General features: G+C 44.0%; 1 protein-coding gene across 3 annotated transcripts in view; it reads right to left on the reverse strand.

Annotated features, from left to right (window-relative positions):
- Positions 1-362: 362 nt before the first annotated feature.
- Positions 363-864, reverse strand: part of stx16 (syntaxin 16) — an 11223-nt gene continuing 10721 nt past the window's right edge. For all 3 annotated transcript variants that reach the window (XM_015397909.1, XM_015397908.1, XM_015397907.1), the window contains one exon: positions 363-542. In XM_015397909.1, coding sequence (XP_015253395.1) covers positions 378-542 — 165 coding nt within the window. In that variant the 3' untranslated portion in view covers positions 363-377. The remainder of the gene's footprint in view (positions 543-864) is intronic.

An 864-nucleotide genomic window follows, 5' to 3' on the forward strand; every position in this document is an offset into this window, starting at 1 on the left:
TCCTAAGGCCACCAAAACGGATCCCCTCAACACCTTGGCTGCGCCTAGAAATTCTGTCCATGAAGGTAATGAACAGAATCGGTGACAAAGGGCAGCCATGGCGGAGTCCAACTCTCACCGGAAATGAGCCCGACTTACTGCCGGCAATGCGGACCAGACTCTGACACCAGGAATCACATCACAGTGATTTCGGGAAAGTTTTGGGAAAAAAACTTCCGACCCCCATTTTGCAATCCCTGCTCTAAACCAGAAGTTCTTGTTTTAGCCTATTATAGAAAAACACCTCAATAACAAGCCAAGCAATAAAAGAAAACCAAAAGAAAACCCCTTTGATTCATTTCAAACATCTGTCCTCAGACGGACCATCGAAAAGCAATTTACTCTTCCCCTTCTGGTACCTGCTCCACCACCATTCCTGCCAGGTCTCGGAAAACCTCATTCAGATCCGAGATGGACTGCACTATTTGCCGGATCTCCCGTTCCCGTTCCTCCACTAAAACAGTGTTCTGCTCCACCAGCATCAACTGGTCGTCTGTGAAACCCTGAGAAAGACAAAAAAATAAAAAATAAAAAATTTAAAGAGACAGCAGGCAAATGGGAGGCGTGGTTCTAGATAGGGGCCAACGGGGCCAATGTGCCTGTAGAGCGAAACCTGGGCCCCCCTGAAGGCATCATACTAAATGTTAGTCACAGAAACTGTAATCCTTTCCATTCCTAAGTTAATAGAATAACCCTTTATAGGGCAAGTTACCATTTTTGATCACTTGCATACCACTTACAAATGGAGTGCTATTTATTTTACTCTGTTTTTCATGAATTTCTTATAGAAACACTTAATATATACGCGCAAGTTGGCATTTCTTA

This window comes from Cyprinodon variegatus, unplaced genomic scaffold, assembly GCF_000732505.1.
Source record: "Cyprinodon variegatus isolate N-32 unplaced genomic scaffold, C_variegatus-1.0 Scaffold896, whole genome shotgun sequence".
NCBI classification, from domain to species: Eukaryota; Metazoa; Chordata; class Actinopteri; order Cyprinodontiformes; family Cyprinodontidae; genus Cyprinodon; species Cyprinodon variegatus.